General features: G+C 42.9%; 3 protein-coding genes across 7 annotated transcripts; 1 reads left to right on the top strand and 2 right to left on the bottom strand.

Annotated features, from left to right (window-relative positions):
* Positions 1-567: 567 nt before the first annotated feature.
* eri2 (ERI1 exoribonuclease family member 2) lies at positions 568-5065 on the bottom strand. 2 transcript variants are annotated; one of them, XM_034553811.1, is made up of 10 exons: positions 4938-5065; positions 4749-4813; positions 4566-4646; positions 3823-3950; positions 3565-3727; positions 3148-3248; positions 2730-2811; positions 2540-2628; positions 1873-2126; positions 568-1797 (listed from the first exon to the last, which is right to left on the bottom strand). In XM_034553811.1, exons 1-10 carry the CDS (start codon positions 4958-4960, stop codon positions 708-710), a joined length of 2076 nt encoding a protein of 691 aa, XP_034409702.1. In that variant the 5' UTR covers positions 4961-5065; the 3' UTR covers positions 568-707. The 2 variants fall into 2 exon arrangements, with proteins under 2 accessions (XP_034409702.1, XP_034409614.1); XM_034553723.1 differs by having other exon boundaries at positions 568-2126.
* Positions 4508-13623, top strand: LOC117745178 (RNA exonuclease 5-like). Of its 4 annotated transcripts, none has more exons than XM_034553431.1 (20): positions 4508-4629; positions 5454-5509; positions 6665-6917; positions 7106-7232; positions 7344-7464; positions 7789-7896; positions 8071-8159; positions 9429-9544; positions 9666-9804; positions 10302-10393; positions 10504-10606; positions 10705-10796; positions 11071-11179; positions 11547-11657; positions 11742-11879; positions 11990-12082; positions 12172-12433; positions 12513-12670; positions 12889-12998; positions 13075-13623. In XM_034553431.1, exons 2-20 carry the CDS (start codon positions 5476-5478, stop codon positions 13136-13138), a joined length of 2319 nt encoding a protein of 772 aa, XP_034409322.1. In that variant the 5' UTR covers positions 4508-4629; positions 5454-5475; the 3' UTR covers positions 13139-13623. The 4 variants fall into 4 exon arrangements, with proteins under 4 accessions (XP_034409322.1, XP_034409489.1, XP_034409234.1 ...); XM_034553598.1 differs by having other exon boundaries at positions 6668-6917; XM_034553343.1 differs by lacking the exon at positions 4508-4629 and having other exon boundaries at positions 5106-5509.
* Positions 13624-13998: 375 nt separating this feature from the next.
* Positions 13999-21818, bottom strand: parn (poly(A)-specific ribonuclease (deadenylation nuclease)). The gene is made up of 26 exons (XM_034553930.1): positions 21716-21818; positions 21355-21432; positions 21193-21272; positions 20956-21023; positions 20361-20442; positions 20134-20194; positions 19776-19941; positions 19430-19492; positions 18921-18959; positions 18798-18840; positions 18631-18711; positions 18417-18473; positions 18121-18198; positions 17961-18004; positions 17831-17873; positions 17520-17595; positions 17325-17435; positions 17172-17241; positions 17007-17062; positions 16468-16554; positions 16303-16377; positions 16037-16214; positions 15821-15948; positions 15389-15455; positions 15156-15313; positions 13999-14846 (listed from the first exon to the last, which is right to left on the bottom strand). Exons 1-26 carry the CDS (start codon positions 21732-21734, stop codon positions 14800-14802), a joined length of 2055 nt encoding a protein of 684 aa, XP_034409821.1. The 5' UTR covers positions 21735-21818; the 3' UTR covers positions 13999-14799.
* Between the last annotated feature and the right edge of the window lie 10 nt (positions 21819-21828).

The raw sequence follows: 21828 nt of genomic DNA on the forward strand, positions 1-21828 counted from the left end.
ATTTAACATTTCATTTTAAAGCACATTTTGAAAAATTGGCATTCATACGGTACAACACATAGAAAATAAAGTTCATTATCAGTGTTCATAATTGGTTGATTTGATTATTTAAAAAAAAAAAAACTGCATCACTAACATTATATGAACTAATTACATTAGTCGATTGCAATTATTCATTAATGCTCATTTCACTTTTACATCTTAAAACGTTTAAACGTAAAGTGCAGCCAAATATTCTAAACTTCACGACATTATATGAAATATAGAAAAGCAATGAATTCAAATTTTCAGGATATTGTCAAAAATGGAATCAAGAAATTTACTTGAGCAATAACTGTCAGTAAAATTACAACTTCATCATCGCTGTATGTAGTTCATAAAAGGAGATCTCCCCTGTTTTCAAGCGTGTGTAAGTATATATATATATATATATATATATATATATATATATATATATATATATATATATATAATTAGAGAGAGAATATATAATAATAATATTATAGAATTTAATTATTGCTATATAATATTAATATATAGAGAATATATTAATAATATATATATAAAGAATGTTTTAACAAGTTAAACAAAATAACAATTTTGAGGAACAGTCTTTGTGGCAGTTGGTTAAACATCACAATATCATAAAGTCTATGTGACTGAGGTAGAACACACTCTCAGCGTCTTCTTCTCCCCCCTCCACTGCGTTAGTAGCTCTTTCTCAGTGTCGCCCTCTGGGGGGGACGAGTCAGAGTCAAGTTGATCTGACAGAGTGAGACAGACGACCCGACAGCAGGGACGCCGCCTGAACCGCTCCTCAACAGAGCCGACTCCCACTTGAAGAACTCGCAGCCCTTCTGGATCCGGCCGCCGCCCCCCGACCGCCGGACCGGGCAGCAGTAAAACCCCCGGCCCTGGTTCGGCCCCCCGTTGGATACGGCCTGACGCTTCGCACGACGCCCACAACCACACAGTGGGGACGTGGTCCTCTGGCCTCCCACGGAGGCACGATTGGCGTGGGAGTCGAGCACGTTGGTCGACAGAGAGGAGAGGACATTCTTGGAGGCGCAAAGAGAGCCACGCGAGGAGGGACGGGAGGGTTTCGCTGGGTCAGCGAAGATGGCGAAGGAAGACTTTGGGACGACTGCTTTGGGTCGAGCAAATGAAGTGTGAGGGGTGGAGGTCTTTTCTGGGATGAAGGGGTTGTGTCTGAGCAGAGAGGGTGCGTTTGCCTTCGGGGTTTTATGAGGCCCGCCTGGCTTTTCTTGCACTGCTAGAGAGGTTCTAAGCTGAATTGAGCCGGAGTCCCGAGTAACAGCTTTGGGCACAGCAAAATAAGTATTGGGCTCTGGGATCGTTGAATGCTGCCTGATTATATTCAAGCGATGAGACGTTGAGCACCAACCTCTCATCTTTTGAGTTTTAAAGTCGTCTCCACCGCTCACTGCGCCTCTGGTTTTGTCCCTTAACGTAACCTCGTCGCAGGAGGAATGTGCTTCATCGGGCTTTTCCCACACGTGGCCTCCGCTGTCGAAATCGGCCACACAATCGACGTCAAATTCTCTCTCCGTTTCGCCAACTTCATCATCATCATCATCATCATCACCCTCCAACACCACGTCATCATATGAACCACACCTGTCCTCGGTTTCCACTAAAAGCTCCGCACCGTCCTCCTCTACCGTCGCTCCCGCGTCGCACGGCTGGTTTGTCGGAGGCAGACTGGAAAGGTGTCCCACGGTGGTAGAACACAGAACAAAGCTGCTGCCGTTGTTGTTGTTGTTGTTGTTGTTGCTGCTGTTATTGTGCATTGAAAGGCGGTTCATCATAACTGAGGAGAAATTATTAGCGACATCCACTGCTTTGACTGACCTCCTGCTGCCGCATCCCCAGAGGGGCGTAGTTGTACCATTCAGCAGCGTCTTCGGTGAGATCAGGCTTTGGCAGATTTGTACGGAACCAGAGTTCCTCTTTGGGTCTAAATCCCTTGAAATGTTCTCTGGACACGATTCTGGGGCAATGTGTGACGGTTTGTTTGTAGCAGGTGTGTTTTCCTCTTTGTCTTTGTTGGATTTTTTGTTGTCTAGAGTTGCGTTTCCAAGCATGGGTTTGACCCTTAATGGCATCTAAAAGAAGATGACATAATCAGCGACTCATAAAAAAATCATCCATTACTGATTTCCCTTGAAACAGCAGTCAAATAAATGCTCCCTTTAAGCTGCACGTTCATCTATCTTGCCCTAATTTAATTTTCTTCAGTGTCTGGAAATATTTACTTCAAAAAGCACAAATGTCTAAAAGATAGTAAATGTCATGAATATCAGTGTCCAGTTATATATTTGTTTATTTATATAAGAAACCAAATAAAAATGATTTACAAATGTCGAATTTATAAATCAAACATGCTTCATCCGCAAAGACTTCCATATATATATATATATATATATATATATATATATAGTCATCATCCAGGACAGGACAGAAGGGAGGCCGGGGGGGTTTAGGAGTTGGGATGCATCGCTGGACGGCGCCAACTCACCTTCTCCAGGCTGCGGGTGATCTTCATCACACACCCATCCCTCATCATCCTCGCTGCCAACTGAGCTGTATTCCGGGAGTCATCCAAACCTGAGGAAGGAGGGAGAAAACAAAACACGCTGGCTTAGATTGAGTCTATTGTCTGTGTGATTGATTTATTGTCACGGAACCACTTTTGCGTTGTTTAATACCAGAATGTTCTCTCCCTGAAAACTGGATTCCCAGATCTTGCAGTGCCCCGTTCAGGCCTTTGGGTTTCCTGTCGTAAAACAGCTGAAAAATACAAAAAAAGCAGTTAATGGCGGCACGATTAGAGCTTATTACGTGTGAAGATTTGCTGCTTTTCTTAGTTACAAGTCATTCATAACTGAATACGTTAGAGGGGTTCTACAGGTGGTCAGACAAAATAAGCAAATTTAATACTTTACCATTGACTCTTGTTATATGCAATAACTATAAAATGTCATTCATATTGTAGACTAAATAATAAATGGTACACTAAACAATCTAATTAAAAAAAGACAATTATTAGATCAAGCCATAAGCACGAGTGATGCAGCATGAAAGACAACGGAGGTGTGACGACGAAGCGAGGGAGCTCCCGCTTACCCTGTAGGTGCTCCTCAGGTCGATCCAGCTGTTGAGCACATCAGGTTTATGGAGCTGCTTGCGTTTACACTCGTACTGCAAACAAACGCCGAGATCCCAGTCTGAAGCGCGACAGAGACGGAGGCACGTTAACGTTTGTTCAAATGTGTTTGAGCCCAATACCAACACTTAATTTCCCCAAAACTTCAAACCAGGTGAAAATAAACTGTTGAGGCGAGGCGGCCTTTTCATTTCACACAGATAATCAGTGTCGCTGTGTACACCATTTGTAATGTTAATAGATATTAAAAAATGACATTCTAGTTGATGTTAATTGTGCTCTTGTTTCCCAAAACAGGTAAGATCCCCATTGGCTGAGGCCGATTGGTGATGAAGGTCACCCTTAAGGAGGTGTAGTCCCGAGCACTTGACTTTTACCTGACCATGTGACGAAAGCACACTGTTTTTGAGAAGGCGAAGGTGCAGAAGATCCCTGCGGCCTGTTGGGAAAGACCAGCCCCATCTCCAGCTGCAGGTTTTGCAGCCAGCGGCCGAACCGAGAAAGAACGATCTGAAGGGGGATCCCCGCCTCAACTTGAATCTGTAGGGAAAAGAGAACCGAGGACGTCAGATGTGATGCAAAACTAATTCATTGATTGTTATAGTTTGTATTCATGCACACACACACACACACACCTGTGTGATCCCGGTCAGCTCAGTGCAGAACTCGGACAGAACCGGGTGCTCTTGGGGTTGAACGTAAGTATGAAACTCGGACTCGACCTCCCCCGTGGATGTGTTCATCACCACAGCAGGAAACTCAACTGCACGGCCGGAAGTAAAGGAACGAGGGACAGATGTTATTGAGGGAAACAATAGGCTCGTTCGTTAGAGCTGAACCTCGCCTGGAATCCAGACGAGAGCAGGCGGCCGATGCAGGGGGCCGATGCAGGGGGCGTGGCCAAAAAACTTGCGATCAAGTCGGACAGTTTTCAGCTGCCTTTTAAAGTACACACAAGAAGTCAGTGTTCTTCAGAAGGTGAACTAGTTTAGTACTAGTTTACAGACTACATTTGTATATATTTTTATTTATTTTTGGAATTGAGGACAAAAATTGGCCATATTGTAGTTGTTGGATATCATATTTATTTACACATTTATATAAATACATATATGTGAAGACAGTTTTCATTTCTCTATATATTATTTATTTACAGATGCTAAATAAATAACCTTATACATTATTATTATTATTATTATTAACACCCACATCTTGCACTACATGAGACAAATAGCGAACAATCAAATGTTAAGTATTACAACTACACATCTAACCGGCATGCATTGCGCGCCGATCGCTTCTGCGCAGAACTGGCTCATCTCGAACGAGCCTAATGAGAACGGTCCACACGTGACATAACAAAAAAGGGGACACTCACTTATTTCCGGGCTGTGGTTGTTTCTGTCTCTCCAACAAGTTGACTCAAAATCAATCACAATGAGGTATGAAAATATTTGTTCTGAAAGAAAGCCCACAGGATTAGTGTTATAGAGTGCAATGGCGAAGGGATCAAGTACCTGAACTCTGTGTGCACTTCATCAACACAAATAATCACACTTACTTGATAACAATGGTGTCTTTGCCCCATCAGAGGACTGACTCCGCTGCCTCAGGAATCCCAGTTCTCTGCGGAGACAGGAAGGGATTCAAGAGCCACTAACGTTACTACTATTACAAATACTAGCGTTACTATCTATTTGAAACGCAAATAACGCTAGTTCACATTTTAATTCAATATTCAGTCACTTACTTGGCCAGTTTCTTCGTCGACATAACGTTGGCTAGCAACCAACTAAAAAATATGTTTGAAAACGCACCCAAAAAAATCGCGCTGATTCTTTTTAAAAAAAATGTCCATCCATCCGTCTGAGCTCGAATAATCGAGACTAGCCAGAAGAAAATAGTCGATCGCAGAGAAATCGAGGAGTTTTTTTTTAAACCTGAACTGAGGGAACAGTATTTCCGTTTAGTCACCAAAACAAAAGCGTGACATATTTCAGCACGTATAAAACACAACTGTTAACATGTATATGCCAATATAGAGTCAGTCTGGTTTTTAATGTGGGATTATTTTTCAAAACCTGTCAAATTCTTTGCAATTTAGCGATATTTAGTGACTAAAAAAACATGACTTCTGTCCGTATAGCAGCTTCGTTTGTTTATTTTGAAAGTTTCAAACCGGTAGAAGTGGTTTTCTATTTTTTTTTAACTCATCACAAATTGTAACGTGCTGCAGCGCCTTTCCCTCACAACCATGTGTTTTTAGTCTCTTCTAGTGGTGGAAAAACATGAATTCAGAAACCGAAGAAACCATAACATCTGGTATGTATCCACTTTTATTCTGGTAACTGCTATTACGCTTATACTCATAAATACTTTACAATTATAAATGTCTAAGTGTATTTAATGGTTTAAGTAAGTGTTAGCTAGCTAGCTAGGCGCGTTGTGTTTCTAGTGTTAGTTAACTGTTGCTCTTTTCGTATCATTTTAATTTGTCAAGTTTAGTATAGATGTTAAAGGTCAGAGGTCCACTGGAATCAACTCCCCTGCACTTACAGTAAACAACAACAAAAAAGCTAAACACTTACTGAATTTATTGACAGTTGCTGCTTTAATAATGCAAACACGTCATAATACAGTCCCCTCATAATGGTACACAGTACCATTATGAGGGGACGCCTTGTATTTTAAGCCAATCAATTTATCCTAATAATCAGTTGATTTAAAGCTAAAGTAATACAAATTAACCCAAATCACCTTCATATTTTTTTAAATAATTAAGCAAACAATTCTGTAAATATTCAGTGTTACCTGTACAATGCAAGGTGGCGTTGTTCTCGAGTATCAGGCAGCCAAATAATTGTCCATTATTCAATATTTATGTTACTGTCATTGCTTCACATTCAGGTTTGTCCTGTAAACATGTCTACTAATCATTTATCTCTTTTGTTATGGAGTTTCCCTGGAGTTACTTTAACTAAAGCCCAAATAGTTTTGAGTTATTTCCTATAATATGGGTGCGATCGGGCTTGGATGGTAGGAACATTTAGTCATGAATGACGGCATGAAAACCTTCCCATCCAAGGCTCCTCCATCTTTTTCTCTGTGTTTTTATATTTTATTTTGGTACAAAACAACCACATTCCAAAATTCAAAGAATAAGTAAACAGCACTTGAAGTTTAGCTCTCAGTTCTTGATATTCAAAGCCAGACGCATTTTGCTCTGTACACAAAAGTATTGAGCTCTGACACTCAGCCCTGGTTGGATAAACAATGTGTTCTACTTTCCAAAATGAAACAATACCTAAATATGTAAAGAGGCACATAACTCCTAGACGTACACAGACTTGTGCTTAAATCATACAGTTTAAGATGAGATAAGATATTACTTTATTCATCCCCAGGGGGAAATTTTGTGACAGCCAGGATATCTCTTTTTCTTTAAGTGATCTCTTTTTTATTTTTGTACCTCTCCAGTAGAAATGTCTGCTGAACTTTCATCAGCAGCAGAAACATGCAACGGGAGGAAAAGAAAGAGGCAAGCCCAGGCGGCGCACAGCCCCAAGAGATTCAATACCATGCAGGAAGGCGAGGAGACGCCGACGCGCAGACACGTGGCGAGGGTTTCTGTGCAGCCCGACCGCCTTCAACAACCTATTACACAGAGTGAGCTGACGGAACTGCTGCACTACGCCGCTCTGGGGGCAGCAGGTGGCGTTAAACAGCCCAGGTGATGACTGTGGTAGTAAGATTAATCTACTTCATCAACTCTCATAAGGAATATAAAGAAATCCCTTTTACTGCGTCCCCGTGCTCTAAATGATCCTTTTAAAGGCTGCAACACTCGGTCTCAGTTCTCTGTCTTCATCCCCTCCTGTGTGTGTGTGTGTGTGTGTGTGTGTGTGTGTGTGTTCTCAGCTGGTGTTGCCTCCACCATCAGAAGAGGGTTAAAGCTGTGAACGTGGTGATCGTGGAGGGGCTGACCCAGAGTGACTTTTACCAACACTACCTCGCCGTGCAGCACCTCCGGACCAGCTACTCCACCGTAAGTAACCACAGGTGATGTAAATGCACAACGGTGGGAGTTAGCGTTTTGGTTTAACGCTGGACCTTGTTGTTGTTGTTGTTGTTGTCGTCGTTGTCTGGCCGCGTTTAGAGGGTCACCTTTACACCATCGCCCACCAACCTGGCGTCAGGAATCTTCGGCGGTGAAGTTCCTGAATCGGATGATCCATCTCTTCACCAAAGGCCCAGTGGAAGCAGTCCGGTGCCCAACGGTAGAGCAATCTTTTGACTGTGTAGACCCGGGCAATAAATGACCACATCGCCAGAACGACATCAGAGTCGGCTGCTATTGGAGATAAATGTTTGAATATCTTCCAAACTTATTATTAATGCCTCACATCCACATTTCATTTGACTAATGCTCTTTCTCTGAATGCTTTAATCGTCATCCCGGGTAATATCATCGCATCATTTTAAAGTGGCATTTAGTCCAAAAACAATAAGACAGTCTGGTTGTTTTCTCTCACGTTTTTTCTTTTTTTTTTCTTGCTCTTGTTGATAATTGTGTATGCGTCTGTTATTACACACTGCTGCAGAATTGAGGATTCACCCAATAATTGCCAAGTTCGGGACACAGAAGAGAGGACTGACGGCGTATGTTCTCACCCAGGAGGAGATGATCCAGAACCGCTACCCTGTCAAGGGTGAGTCTGTCTGTCTCTCTGTCTCTCTGTCTCTCTGTCTGTCTGTCTGTCTGTCTGTCTGTCTGTCTGTCTGTCTGTCTGTCTGTCTGTCTGTCTGTCTGTCTGTCTGTCTGTCTCTCTCGGTACACATCTCCTCCTCCTTCTTTAGCTTCTGTTTCTCATCTCTGTCTCCAGGAATGCCGGGCTTTGAGGAATTCGTGTGCACAGACGGTGTTGACTGTGTGACCGACAGCAGCCCTCTGTACGGACTCGACTGTGAAATGGTGAGCGGATGCTCTCGGTTACATTACATTACATTACATTACATTACATTACATGTCATTTAGCTGACGCTTTTATCCAAAGCGACTTACAATAAGTGCATTAAACCATGAGTCCAAACTCAGAACAACAAGAATCAAGCAAGTACAATTTCTTCAATAACGTTAAACTACAAAGTACTATCAGTAAGAGACATTTAAGTGCTACTAAAGTGCTACTACGGCTCTACCTTCCCTATTCAAGGTATAGTTGAAAAAGATGTGTTTTTAGTTGGTGACGGAAGGTGTAGAGACTTTCTGCGGTCCTGATGTCAATGGGGAGCTCGTTCCACCAATGAGGAGCCAGCACAGCAAACAGTCGTGACTTTGTAGATTATATTCTCCATTCACACTTTCCGTTGTAGAATACAGTTTTTAATCTTTTTTATTTTGATGTGCTAGTTTCAATACCTTTCTGTCAGGCCATAATGTACAATGCTGTACTATAAATATGTTGGAATTATTGTGAATTATCCACCGAAACAGACAACCTGTAGTGGCCATTTGTAAATAAATAAATAAATCCAAAACAAACATGAATCAAATTGCCACTGAAGCACCGTGGGTTTGTGGTTTACGCAGCCAAAAGAAAACATTGTTCATTCAGGATTCCTTTTTTCTGATAATTTATTTAAACAAAAACAAAACAAGCAAAAGAACAAAGAAACTCCTCAAGCTGCCTGCACTGGTAAAAAAACAAACCCACAGGCCTACCCAGGTGCATGCTGGTCCTGTACCTGCCTACGCCTACATATAAACCCCAAGTGCCGACAGTGCTACCCAATTAACGAACAAATGAACAACCAAAAGACTAAATATATCTGGAGAACAACAACGAAGAATTAAACTAAACTAAAAACAATCAAAAGAAAAGCTTTTCTAATATATCAAAAACATTTAACCTAAATAAGCAAACAACTAGAATAATTAAACAATACTACTTGTGAATAAAATAACTAAATACTAATATCAAATAAATAGCTCCTAAACAAACCGGTTGTCCTTTTTTTAAATTTTTTATAATGCATATTTATGCCACCACGGTCCGTTTTAAATATAATTTCACAGAATGCACTTCTGTTCCACTTGTTTTAAAACAAACTCGTGACTTAACTGTTTTATTATTTTTCTTGTATCGTCTCTGTTTATTCAGCATTTCTCTGCGTCTCGTAATGTGGATCTTCCCTTGAGGGCGACATGTTGCTCTGAGTTTGTGTTCGTGTTGTGCTTCAGTGTCTCACAGAGAAAGGATACGAGTTGACTCGCGTCTCTCTGGTGGACAGTGACGGGAAGTGTTTGCTGGACCAACTGGTGAAACCTCCGACCCGAATACTCAACTACCTCACCAAGTATATACACACACACACACACACACACACACACACACACACACATATACACACTGTTGTTGTTATTTTTTTTAAAAACCACCATCAATCACTGTGCTTGCTGCTGGGTGCGCTCCGATAGGTTCTCGGGTATAACCAGAAAGATGTTGCGACCGATCACGACGACCCTGCGTGATGTTCAAGTGAAGGTCGTTGAGTTGTTGCCGAGCGACGCCGTTCTGGTGGGACACTCGCTGGATAACGACCTCGCGGCTCTGAAAGTGAGTTAATACTGACATTTTCATTTCCGCTTGCATCAATGGAATTATCGTTGTTTGTGTTGTTTGTTTGTTTGTGTGAGTGCGTCGTGAATCTGAGGGCAGCGTTTGTACACGTCTGCAGATAGAAGTGTGTGTGTTCAGCTCTCATCACTTTATCTTAACTCATAAATGTGATATATTGTATTTTCCGACCATTTTGACTTTTGACTTAAAAGAAATATTTTTTTTTTTCTTTGCTCATATTAATATTTTCTTTAGTTGTGTTTAATTCATAGTTGTCAGAACAATTTTCAGGGGGTTTAATATTAAAAAAAATAATTTAAAAAAAAGCTAAAAACGTCAGTATTCCATGCCATCGTCTTATAGAAGTAGTCACATTCAGATATATGATGCATTTTATTTTGGAGAGTCTCTCGTCAAAAGCAGACGATATATATATACTTTCTATAAAGAGTTCAAAGTTCTGACCTGTATTGTGTTTGTTTTCCGGCCTGCAGCTGATCCACCAGCATGTGATCGACACCTCGCTGCTGTACAGGAGAGAATTCGGACGGTTTAAACTGAAGGTCCTGGCAGAGAGCGTGTTGCAGTAAGTTGTGTGTGTGTGTGTGTGTGTATGTGTGTGTGTGTGTCCCCCTCTCTCTCTCTCGCTCTCCCACCCACCAGGGTTTATAATGACATTTTCCTATTGTGTCCCAGGAAGCAAATACAAACTGAAGAGATGACGGGTCATAATCCCATTGAGGATGCTGTAGCCGCCCTGGAGCTGGCTCAGTATTTTATCAAAATGGGACCTCGTCAGGTAATACACACATACACACACACACACACACACACACACACACACACACATACACACACACACTCAATGTCAAATCTTCTGTGTATGCTCACTCTCAGGTTGTAGAGCTTCATCTGGAGCTGTGGGGCTGCACGATAGTGGACGAGCCCTCTGAACCTGAACCTGAACCTGAACCTGAACCGAGCCTCAGGTACAAACCTTGTGACAGTCTGTAAACCTCTTTGTCTTCCTCCCACCTGAACACAGTTACTCAGACCATGTCCACACTGAACTGAATCTATCTGACAGCCTACCGCTCTTTTAAACTCAGTCTTTTTTTCTACTCCAATGTCTTGGAGTCAATTGTCCTGCAGAATCATTTCACCAACAAAAGAAATGGTTCAGGATGTTGAACGCCTTCTTGAAAAAACTGAAATGAGACTTAAGGGAATAAAAATATCACACGTCTTTATTTCCTCGCGCAGGTTCGCGGACATCCTGCAGACTCTCGGCCGGTCGGTGGCCTTCTTCGGAAAGCGCTCGGACCTCCCCCTGGATCTGTCCAACCAGCAGTGGTACAACTCTGACAAGGAGGTGGGACACGACACGTTTTGACTCACTTTTACCCCATCAGACACGCTTTCTTGCCACAAAATATGATTATTTTTGCACTTGTATTTTCATACAAGTTCTTATAAAAAGTTTGATGGTTAACCTGTTTGTTAGGCATTAGGATCCCCGTCTCTATTCGGTGGTGAAGATCCTCATCCTATTTGGTTTTGATGAAACATCTTGAGTGGCATTTCTGCCTAATTTACCAAAGAGAGGAAAGATAAATGAAGTTTTCTGCATTTGCCCTCTTTCTTTCCCCTCTCACTCGCTCACTGCGAGTCCCATGTCTTTCTAACCGACCCCTCCTCTTATTCTTCACCTCCGTTCCTAAATCTCGCCCCCCCTCCAGGTGGTGGCCTCCTTCAGGAGACAGACCAAGTGTCCGTTCCTCTCGGTGGTCCAGATTTCTTCCCTCTCGGACCATCTGAGGAGGTGCCCGACTCCACCGGAGCACCAGAGGGTGAGGCTATCTGTTCGCGGCATGACGCGTTTTAACTTGTGCTTTCAACGCGCTGCTTAACGCGTCCGTCACTCCGTCCTGCAGGCGCCCGCGATCCTTCGGGATACGTGCGTCGTGTTCGCCGGGCCGTTCCCTGGTGATTTCTCCGAGAGGAATGTGAGGCGGCTGTTTCGCTGCTGCGGACCGGTTCGCAAGATCAAAATGTTGACCACAACTGTCAGGGTACATCTCCTACATTTACGATCTTTCTTCTTTACATGTAATTGACTGTTTTTTTAGTCATTTATTAATCGTACCTACCGAAATATGTTCTGACTACGTTTGGTCTCCAGGTTCATGCAGAGGTAGAGTTTGAGCTGCTGGAGGGAGCCGTGCTCGCTCTGAATGTGTTTAATGGACTTAATATACGGGGGCAGTCCATCAAGGTAACTCCTCCCCCTTTTGTTCTTTTGCTTTCCGTCACTCATTCCTTTTACTCTGCAGCTAAAGTGAATCCAAAAACGTCCTTTTCTAGGTGCAGAGGCCCGTTTACGAGTCGACGCTGGACCTGGATCTGACTCTCGAGGCTTTGCAGTGCGACCGTCTCAACACCAGCCGCCTCTACGTCACGTTAAGCCCCAGTGTGGCTAAAGGCGTGTCGGCCAATGGACACGAGGCGTACTGCAGAGTAAACGGCACCGGAGCGCCTCAACTGACCGAGGAGGCGATCAGAGAGACGTTTGGTCACTTTGGTTCGGTGGAGAGAGTCGTCCTGTCCGCCCAACACGCGCACATAAGTGAGTAGAAAGCACGGCGCTCGTCGTCCTGTCCGCTCAAAACGCAGCGTCTCTTAACGCGAGTGTCTCCGGGTGACAGAGTTCGAGAGCTCAGAGGCTCGACACGCGGCCCTCAGCGCCTCCGAGGCGCTCCTGAAGGACTACGTCGTCTGTCCATCCCTCACTCCGGCACACTTGACCTCGTGGGATGCCAGCGGCGGCGAGGAGAGGACCCACGCCGCGTACACCAGCTCTCAGGTGAAGACGGAGGGCGCAGTGGAAAAAAAAAAATCTTTCTTTTAATATCCATTTATTCCTTGAAGAAATACTTTGTCTGAAAGTTTATCCTGCTAAATGTTAATGATTGCATTCGAGCTATAAAGTGTGTATGTACAGAGTATTTAGGACGTTCCCGATTTGACCTTCCAGACCTGGACAGTTACGGGTTTATTGACTCCGTTATGTAATCCATGTAGGACCAGGAAATGGATCTCATGCTGAGGAAGTTGGACCGCCGCCTGTCGAAGCTCTTCGGATTCCTCCCAGAAGGCACCTTGTCCGTGGTCGTGCTGCTCGGAAGCACAAGGTGACGACAGAAGGAAAAAGAAAAGAAAAATCGGCGACTCAAATTTGAATATTTCTAAAAACCTTCTCTTCCTCAGTGCTGATGGCCACCTTCCTGGTTTGTGCCTTATGGAGGTCAAGCAAGGCGAGGAGAATGATTAAACCTGCACTCGCCACATCCGCCAGACTAGAGTGGTTTTAGTGAGAGCCGAGTGCGCTGCCTTTTTTGTATATATTAAAGAAAAAAAACAAAAAAACAATACTTGTAATATATCTTCCGGAAATAATCAGCATTACAAATTGAAGTCTTTGGTAACCAATGATTTTATCCGGTGAATGTGGGAACTCAAGAAAATCAAACCTCCAGAGAAGTCGGCAGATTTATGAAGGGACTGGATCCAAAGACGCAGCGTAGCAAACACCACGTTGACTGAATGTTTAATTTTTTTAAAGTAAAACAGATTGAGCAGTATTTACCATACATCTTATTTACATTTTTTTTTTTATTGCCATTGAATCAGTTTGGATATCAAACCACGATTCAGAGCCAAGTGTTTCAAGTCACAGGTGTTACGAGAACGATTAGCCGTCGTTCAAGTGTACCAAGAACAGCAGGACCCTGAAACTAAAATGGAACTCAGCCATCACTCGTTTTAATTGTTGCGGCATGTCAAGCTTACGGTTCACGGAAGACGCAACCAGTTTGCCATCATTAAATATTAAAAAACACGAGTTTATGGTACAACAGGTTGCTCTGTTATGCAGTCATCATGTGTGGAGACGGTGCTTATATTGTATGAGTATTATATTTAATTAACTGCTTTCATGGAGGTCCTGGCCATCTTTCTAAAATTAAATTAGCATTGAAAATGTGCCAATTTAAGTCTTACAGTGGAGGACATAATAATATTAATGAGTCATGTTTCTGGAAAAACCATAAACTAATGTCATATTTACGAATATAAAGTGTTACGAATGCCCGTCTATTCAACTGCCAACAGTTTGGAAACAGAAAACGTAGATACTAAGAAAAATTCTTTAATTTTTTTTTTCTTCCCCTTTCCAAGGAAATAGTTTAAGTATTTTTACACCTTTTTGCATTAGAACACACTTTGACATTTGCAGGGTTGACACGTTACAAAACATTTAACACGAGAAAAGAAAAAGGGGAAAGAACAATTCTGTACAAAAAGAACACAAGCGCCACCAATAACAAACATCACATCATTGATAAGCTTATACATGTCGGATAAAACAGAACTTATTTTAAAATGAAAAAAAAAATATATATATTTGACTGCATTTAAAATACTATAACCCAGACATCGTAAACTACAGAACCTGTCAGGCAGCATTTCATCTCACGAGTTATGAAACCGAGTGACCCAAAGAGGAGAAGATGTACGCCTCCCTCACATGCACCAACTCACAGAATATGAGACGGTCATAAAAATGATGAATGCTTTTCAAAGTGTGGCGGCAGCGCCAAGTCTGAACACAGAATAAATGAACCTTGCTGAGATTAGAGTTTAAGATTTTAGTGAAGAGTGTGCGTGCGCGCGTTTACCCAGAAGAGTTGGCTGCTCCCAACAATACGAGATCAAAATATGGCAGCTGTTGTTATGGCTTGTTCTCCGTCAGGAGTCCAGTCTTGGCTGGTAGCTTTGGACACGGTATCCACAGCTGCCGAGTGAACCGATTCGTTTTGGGCGCGCTCCCCTCCCAGTGATGTGCGGCCTCGCAGGAGAGCGCCCCAAGTGCTTAAGAGACTCTTGAGCAGGAGCTCATTGTGGGACGGCGGCCTCTCCACGCCTCACCTCCCGCTACCAGACGTCTGGCACCTCGAACAGCGACGTTGTAGATGTAGCGCCTGGAGGGAGGAAGGAGGGGGGCATATGAACAGGGGCCGCCATGTGCAAGCTCTCCCAATGGTATTTTTTTAATTAATTTTTTATATAGACAATACATGTCTTACATTATGATTAATGCAATTAATTGCATTACGCAATTAGCAAATAACATTAAAAAAAAACTGTTTGTTACAGGAGAAAACAACTTGAAAGACATTTAATAAAAGATATGATACCATCCACATACATTATAACACGCCACACAATGACTTCTAACATCAGGAAAAAACTAATTGCCACACTTTGACTCGTTTAAAAAAAAAACACACCTTTGGACTTCTTTTTCTTTTGACCTTTTCTCCCGTGGACTGCCGGGGCTTGTTGCCAGGTGACCGTCCCCTCGGCATCATTGCCTTCAGGACTTTCCTTCTCTTCCGCCTCATCGTCATCAGGAACTGGACTGGACCCCGTTGAATCTGATGCATCTCTGCAGGACACAGAAACCGCTGTGAGCCTCGATTCACAGCACATGGAACATTCACAGCGCCTCCAGCTAACTTACGCCGTCTTCAGCCATCCTTCTGAGGTCTTGCTCTCGATGGCCTCTGCATTCGCCTGTCCACTTTTGTCTAGGAAAAACAATGACAAGCTAAATTAGTCCTCTTTATACACCTTATGAGCTTTTACTTGGCGAGAAGGGATGCACTCCATGTAACACCAAGTAACTTTAAAACAAAGACCTATGGGGGAGGAAATAATAAAAAAGGACCGGTGGGTTATAATTGACAAAGCAAAGGAACATTTACAGATAAAGAAAAAAATCACAACTGGAAGAAACTTGTTTTTGTAAAATACGATGATTTCAGGCTCAAATGACGACAGCTACAAAGTCATCCAAATGTACATTTTGTAAACGTCTCCAGCTATGTTTGTCACCCAGAGCACATTGAATCTCTAAAGCCGTCGGCTGTGTGGGAACACGCAGAGTACACACCATCCGTTTTCATCTTCTTGCTGCCTGCGCTATCCGGGTACGAGTAGTTACTCCAGCCGTCTGTGACCGGCGCATCTGCGGAACCCTGCTCTCCCTGAACGGGACTGATGCTGCGTTTCCGCAGACCCCTAGAATAAAAAACAAACAAGTCATACGTGCATACATGCAGAAGGTAAATACACAGATTGTTAGGTTTATAACGCAGCGCGGGTGTACCGGGGGTATCCAAAAGTAGCAGCAGAAGTAGCTGAGGCGTAGTGAGGCTTCCTCCAGCCGTCCTCCCCCCAAGATTTGGGCGTCTGGCCGAGCTTCTCCTTGTTCTGATGCTTGCCCTTGACGTACTCGGCATACGTCTGGATCCTGTAACTCTCTGCGTAGCGGCTGGTGTTCATCGCTGCGTGATGAGACCAAGACAATGACAGATTGGTTTGGGGTGCGTGCGCGTGTGCACATCATTTATTCAACTGGGGTGTGAAACTCACCTATCTGTACCTGGTCCGTCTGACTCAGGGACACAAACGCCGACGTGTCGTCTAGCCAGGAAACCTGGATGTTTCCTGAGAGGGTGACAGAAGTGCAACGCGAGTGATGAACAATGGGTCGCACCGGTTCTCAAGCAGAATTGTCCTGCTGACATCACAGCTTACCAAAGGCACTGAAGAGCTGGTAGAGGTCACTCGTCTTCCACTCTTTGGGGAAGGTGACAAACAGGACGTGGTCTCTTTTAGGTTGCACTGTGGGAGCAGAAGGAGCAGCAGCAGGTGAGGCGGCGATTCTCACTTAAGAGTTGAATAAAAAGATCGAAAGCTGAAGCTAACAAATGGTTTAAAGCCACCGCGAAATCGATAGCATGGCCTGTGACCGTTTGTGTTTTCATGCCTCTCGTGGTCAAAAATAGGACTCTGTGGTTTCTTGTAAACCAAGTTAAAGCCAAAAAACATGTTGATAAATGCACATAATTATTTCCAGATTTGCACATTTGTTCATCTTCTGCATTGTTTCTTTGCCACCAATCTGCCAACAGCAATGTGTGCACAACAGAAGGCAATGTTTTTATGACTTAATCATAAAAACATTGTTCCATGTTGCTACTTTAAAAAAAAAAAAGCAACATATGCAAACATGTAGTCTAAAACAACTCTGGCTGTATACTGTACATTGCGCCGCTGTGCAACATTATACTCACAATCTGGTCCGGTGACATTGAGGTAGGGAATATCTATTATCCTCATCAGGAAAAGCCTGAACAAACAAAAATATACATTTAAAAAAAAAAAAGGCATTGTATGCATTTTGTAAACAGATGTTGCAGTTCATGAAAGACGGCTGCAACTTCAAGTGCATCTCTTACTTGTTAAAGAACGGCTCAACTAGTTTGGAGTGAGGAGAGATGTACGCTTTGGGTGGAGTCAGGAAAGAGCCTGTAAAAGAAAGTAAAAAATTACATTTTAGACTTTCTTTTTATGCGTTTTAAAAGTAGGATCAGCGCGATCGTGTGCGTTACCCAGATAGTTGGCCATCGAGACGAAACAGAGGCCGGTGATGTAGGCATCGTACCCGGCCTCGTGGAGCTGTTGCTGGGCGGTGTCGTAACTGTGGAACCCCTCTGCCGTTTCTGACAGTGAACGGTACAAAAGATGTTGAGGAACTTTGAAGGTTTGAGAGCGGCTCAGCCAAAACGTTGCATGCAGTTACTGACCGACTTGTGGCGACTTGAAGGGACTCTCCTTCACCTGTTTCTCCAACTCTGCCAAAGACGTGTTAGTGATCAACTCCTGAGACGCAAAGCAAAAAAAAAAAAAAGTCTCTTCAGTTTTAGATATTTCCACGATCTATTGAGACACAAGTCTTGACGACAATTTCGGAGCTACTCGGTTTCTCGGACCGGTGACGCAACCCGAGCAAAGATTCTACCGCTGCTTTTGGCGTCATCTCGTCTTTACCTTCTAAAATATCTCAAACAACAAGCAGTGCACCTGATATTCTACAGCACTGACGGAGATAATTTACCTTAAAAGGCAGTGTGGAAGCCATCAACTTTGTGTCCAGAAGTCTGCAGGAGAAAGACAATATTTAAACAGAATATCACAGAAAATCATCCGTGTAAACAAACACATTTTGCAAAGCAGAGGTTCTGTACCTTGGGAAGACACACATGGTGACCTCTTTAAAGTCTTGAAGATCCTGAAGAAAAGAGAATTGGCACAAATTATTCATTAATTTCTTTGCAATAAATTGCAATTTCATGAAGAAATAAAACAAATGCACCAGATCTAGAGAATCCATCGGAAAGCGTTTACCTCTGGCAGAGGGCAGTAGAACTGGTGGATGGTGTGCATCACATCCAACAGCATGTTGTGGCCAACCACGAGTTTACCCTGCATGGCCGAATAAAATGGGTTAAGGACGCAAACCAGAAGACCAAATATTTAAATAAAATTGGCAACAAAACATAATGTTTGTGTAAAAGTGTCTTGAATACGTTACTCATGTTTATTCTGCATCAATACAACGGCTATGTAATTTAAAATACAATTCTTAGAATAAAGTGAAATTCATTATTTGAGACTTGGAGCAGCTGTTCGGCTTGACTCACCGATTTAGAGATGGCGTGGATGACCCTGGAGAAGCCAACAGCATCATTTAGCTCCTCCTGTTGAGGGTAAAGGATAAACAACATTCTATAAGATAAAAATTATCCATAAGCACTTCAAAATAAGACCAACTTGTGTTTTCCTATACGGAACAAACTTTATATTCAGACAACAACATGACCAACACTTTGATTTAATGTCCATCTTGAAACTCACCTGCTCCCTCTCACGTTTCTGCTGTTCCCTCCGCTTCCTCTCCTCGTCATCTACTTTGATGACTTGGATGTAGCGCTCCTTCTGCACACATACAGAACTTACAATATTTCACATATTCCACTCAAAAACCACACGGCAAAATTAGTTTAAATATAACATGTTCTTACCTTTTCTGTTTCCACAGTTTCTACATGAATCCCTTTGGGAAACCTGTGAAAAGCAAAAAGACTAATCTTAATCTTGAATCCAACAAAAAATAAATTTCAGCAAATATGTTGAGTGACACTCACTTCCAGTTTAGAGTTTGGTAAATCAGCTTTCTCTGAAACCTGGTTGGGAAAGAACAAAAAAAAGCAATTAAAAACAAATAAAAGCTCCTCATATGTACAAATCTGATACATCATCGGGTCTTCTACACAGAAACAGGTGTCACTCGCTCCCCGATTGGAATTTAACTCGTCCAACTCTGATGAGAAAGCAGCAAGAAGGCTCGTCAGCTACTTTCATGATCAGCTTTGGGAAAAGAAATTATCACCGCGTCTGAAATCAATGATGGACGTAGCGAACGAGTGCGCCATCTACATGCGCAGTACCAATAAGGGGAGGCGCTGGCGGAGAGAGCGCAACGTTACCCATAGCTAGCAAAATGTCAGCAATTGGACAAGATTTTATAACTGAAGATCCCACCAGTGAAATGGGGCAAGGCTTTATGTATTCCTTTTTAATAAAAACTGGCAACAGTAAGGAAAGAATGGCATCAAAAAAAGTGCATAATAAAGAAAAACGTTGTGAACATTACCCAGTACATGGATCCAAGTCCAAACTCTTCTCCGAGTTAGTCAAGAGGGCATCGACCTTCCCTCTGTGGGGAAAACAGTAGAAATGACATTATTCCAAAGCCAACTGAGGAGGTACAGTCCCTCCCATGTGACCATGCCCAATATACCCCAAAGGAAAGGTAACCACAGCTGTGTGAAAGCACCAAGCTGCTGCTCCCACCATGCACAACGTCCGTCTGAATCCTCACACACCGAGCTGCTAGTACCCACCGCTCTTTGTACGGTCATGGTCTGGAACATTACTGGCTTTTGGGTACATGTTTTACACACACACAAAAAACACTCCATTTGTGCTACGACACTTACATCACCCTGTTGATGAAGTCTTTATGTTCCTCAGGTACGTGTGCAGGGCCTTTGGAGGATGGGGAGATGAAGGACGGTGTCCCGACACCGTTAGCATGTTGATGTCTCCTCTCCTCCGACTGCTCCCTCAGCTGGACTTCCTCTTCCTGGTTCAAGTACGGGATTCCTTCGAAGAAACAGACGTCACAGTTTTACACCCGTCTAGTGAATGGAAGTTCTGATGGCTCTGCAGTTACTGTCCTGCTCCCCAAACACAGCAGCCTTGACAAGACGGACTGCCAGACAAAACGTAAAAGTCATCTAGGTTTCATGAGACTAAAAAAAGGGGGCATTTCATTTCACTCTGTGGTGCACTCACCTTGACAGAACACCTTGTTGAAGTCAAATCCCTGACTGGCCAGGAAGTCAATACTGGAACTCTGAAATGACAAAAGATAATCTTCAATCACAGCGTTAAAAAAAAATAAAAAGCAGCAAAAAAATAGGAACAATCCTTTTGAACCCATGTAAGTCACGGTCACTATGAAAACTCATTAATCTCAGTTCACACTGACGCAATGCTCCAAAAGAGCAACACCGACTTACTTGACAGATGAACTTTAAGTCGGGGGACGTCCTGTTGAACGGTTTCGGGAATACATAAAAATTAAAAGGCTTTGTGATATACCTGCAGATATGGGAACAAAGGAAGATGATTAGTAAATTGCTCCAGCTGCAGAGAGTTTATTTTAAAACTTTTAAAGATGTATTAAGATAATCAAATTTGATCTAGTTATGACATTTTTGCATAAAACCCAATAAAAAATTAATACCACATGAAAAAGGAAACTAGAAAAGACTTCTAAAGTGGAATTAACGATGGTTAAAGGCTAGAATTTGACATGGGGCGTGCCTTCAAGAGGGTCCCCATGTAATAAAGCAGGAACCAGCTTAAAAAGGCCTTTATGATATCAGGCGAGATGGTACGTGGAGTATAGTTTTTGTTGTCAGTTTGGAAACACCCACACTTAGTTAAAAAAAAAAAAAGGACGTGGCTTTTTCTCTGTACCCGACAATGAACCAATTTCAGTCTGAACATGTTAAATTTGTTGGGAGTCCTTTGGGATACAGCGATTCCATTTGAGACCCAAATCATCAATAGAAGATCTAAAAGTTCTGCATTTGTGAAGCAGATACTCACTTTGACTTTGTCTGGTCGTACTTGAATGTACATATTCCAAACTGGAACAGCAGGAAGTCCATGGAGTGCTGGTGGACAGAGAGACAGACACACAAGGACAGAGACAGAGAGACACACAAACACACACAGAGTGAGATACTTTAAATGAGATAAGCAGTGATCTAGAATATGGAGGGAAATCAGGGAGCATTTAACATAAAATTTAAAAAAAAGAGGTGTGCAGTAACGTAAACTCACCTTCTTAAGCTTGCTGTATCGCTCCTCCGGAGTGTCCAGCCCGTTGGTGAGTGCACTGACATTAGGACCGTCGCTTATCCCTAAAAGATAAACACACAACACATGTCACAGTTCCTCCTCACCGCGTCCACCGCGTCCATGTACATCTCTGGCTATTGTTACCTGAAAACTCTCCATCGATGGCCAGGAAGTCCGCCTCCTCTAACGCGCTGTACACCGCGTTTAAACTCTCTTTAAAATCTGTTAATAATAAAAAAAAAATTTTTTAAAAAGAGAGAAAGTGTGTCAAACGACCAGCGGCAGCAGTTGCTTCGTTCACGCGGGCAGGAGAGCGTGCTAACCGCCGCCGCAGCAGCTAGTTAGCTCAACCTAGCGGGCAAGAAACGAGACGCCAGAGGAATGAAATGGTCCATTTTTGATAAATATCACGTCGCCGCTGCGCTGCGCGTTAAAACGGTGAACATAGCGCGATATAGTAAAAAATAACATAATAAGGGTGAACAAACTCTGGTTGGCTACTTACTTCGGCGTGTCACCTCCATCCTGCACAACGACTGAACCCGGCTGACAGCTAACGGTAGCTAGCCTACGTCATCAGGCTTTTAACCGTTTCTCAAACACTTCCGGTTCCGCCGC

The sequence above is a fragment of the Cyclopterus lumpus genome, chromosome 1 (assembly GCF_009769545.1).
Source record: "Cyclopterus lumpus isolate fCycLum1 chromosome 1, fCycLum1.pri, whole genome shotgun sequence".
In the NCBI taxonomy this organism is placed as follows: domain Eukaryota; kingdom Metazoa; phylum Chordata; class Actinopteri; order Perciformes; family Cyclopteridae; genus Cyclopterus; species Cyclopterus lumpus.